Source organism: Acyrthosiphon pisum, chromosome X, assembly GCF_005508785.2.
Source record: "Acyrthosiphon pisum isolate AL4f chromosome X, pea_aphid_22Mar2018_4r6ur, whole genome shotgun sequence".
Lineage (NCBI taxonomy): Eukaryota > Metazoa > Arthropoda > Insecta > Hemiptera > Aphididae > Acyrthosiphon > Acyrthosiphon pisum.
Window position 1 is genome coordinate 94,029,035 of NC_042493.1, and position 1,852 is coordinate 94,030,886.

The 1,852-nt window shown below is 34.7% G+C and overlaps 1 protein-coding gene across 1 annotated transcript; it reads right to left on the bottom strand.

Annotated features, from left to right (window-relative positions):
- Positions 1-1,342, bottom strand: LOC103308684 (dynein heavy chain-like protein PF11_0240). The gene has a single exon (XM_008182486.3). The coding sequence runs from the start codon at positions 1,297-1,299 to the stop codon at positions 82-84; it is 1,218 nt and encodes a 405-aa protein (XP_008180708.1). The 5' UTR covers positions 1,300-1,342; the 3' UTR covers positions 1-81.
- Positions 1,343-1,852: the final 510 nt, after the last annotated feature.

Below are 1,852 nucleotides of genomic sequence, written 5' to 3' on the forward strand. Positions count from 1 at the left end.
TATAATATTATTATTATACTATTGGAAAAATAAATAATGGAGAAAAATTGCTTATATAATATTATTTTTTATTAGATATTCTTAATTATTATCAGTTTCATCGCTCTCTTGTTTCTCGTTCACAGCCACGGGTTGTGGCTCAACGATTGGATTTTCCTTCAATTCTGTTTCTTTCGACTCTTCTTTTTCCTCAATGTCGTCATCCTTTTCCATATTATCAAGAGCCACGGCTTGTGGCTCTTTATTATCAAGATTCATGGCTTGTGCCTCAACGATTGGAATTTCCTTCAAGTCTGTTTTTTCGGGCTCCTCGTTATCTTCGATTTCAATAATTTCATTATCCTTTTCTTTCTCGTTTACAGCCATGGCTTGTGGCTCTTTATTATCAAGATCCATGGCCTGTGGCTCAACGATTGGAATTTCCTTCAAGTCTGTTTTTTTGAAATCTTCGTTGTCTTCGATTTCAATAATTTCACCATCATTTTCCTTCTCCTTGACAGCCACGGCTTGTGGCTCTTTATTATCAAGATCCATGGCCTGTGGCTCAACGATTGGAATTTCCTTCAAGTCTGTTTTTTTGAAATCTTCATTGACTTCGATTTCAATAATTTCACCATCATTTTCCTTCTCGTTGACAGCCACGGCTAGTGGCTCTTTATTATCAAGATCCATGGCCTGTGGCTCAACGATTGGAATTTCCTTCAAGTCTGTTTCTTCCAACTCATCATTGTCTTCGATTTCAATAATTTCACCATCATTTTCTTTCTCGTTGACAGCCACGGCTAGTGGCTCTTTATTATCAAGATCCATGGCCTGTGGCTCAACGATTGGAATTTCCTTCAAGTCTGTTTTTTTTGAATCTTCGTTGTCTTCAATTTCAATAATTTCACCATCATTTTCTATCTCGTTGACAGCCACGGCTTGTGGCTCTTTATTATCAAGATCCATGGCCTGTGGCTCAACGATTGGAATTTCCTTCAAGTCTGTTTCTTCCAACTCATCATTGTCTTCGATTTCAATGATTTCATCATAATTTTCTTTCTCGTTGACAGCCACGGGTTGTGGCTCAACGGTTGGATCTTCCTTCAAGTCTGTTTCTTCAGTCTCCATATTGTCTTCACTTTCGTTGCCATTTTCAAGGTTGGTCGTATCCGGAGTTGATAAACTCCATACCTTAGATATTACCGGCAAACTATATACCGTGAAATTTTGCAGCACGCCACCGGGTTGTTTGCCTTCCTCGCCCTTGTTCAACTGATCCTGTTCTGTCGAAGATACATAATTTACGTTGTCTGTCATAGTCGGTTGATTGCTAGCAAGTTCTATAAGTACATATAAAAAAATACATTAATTACAATATTACATTAAACGTGTTTTCACAATATTACTATACATAAAATTCATGACCAAATGCAATAATATTATAAGTAGGTAAATAGATAGGTACTATATTATTTTTATGTGTAAAGATATGGATTTAATTAACAGGTAATGCAATTTTTATTGATATCAGTTAAATTAAATCTGATCAAATATATCCACGAATCAAACTAATCAGAAGGTAATTAGTAATTACATAATAATATATTCTTCCTATTTAATTTTCTATCACAATTTTTTGCAATTTTCGATGATTTTGAAATTTTTGCAATATTTTATACTTTACGTGATAAAATATATACAAATTATTATTTTTTTCATTAAAAATGTGACTAGATGTACATTTTCACATTATGATTTTTTCTTATATTAGTGAAGCGTTCCAGGGATGCGGTCATAGGCATACGCGAAACTACGGGTTAGGCCAGTCAGGCCATGTCTTGACCTAATACTGACTATAAAAATGTGTATA

Excerpts from the sequence above, each read along its gene's own strand:
- LOC103308684 (XM_008182486.3), bottom strand. The coding sequence starts at position 1,299 with ATGACAGACAACGTAAATTATGTATCTTCGACAGAACAGGATCAGTTG.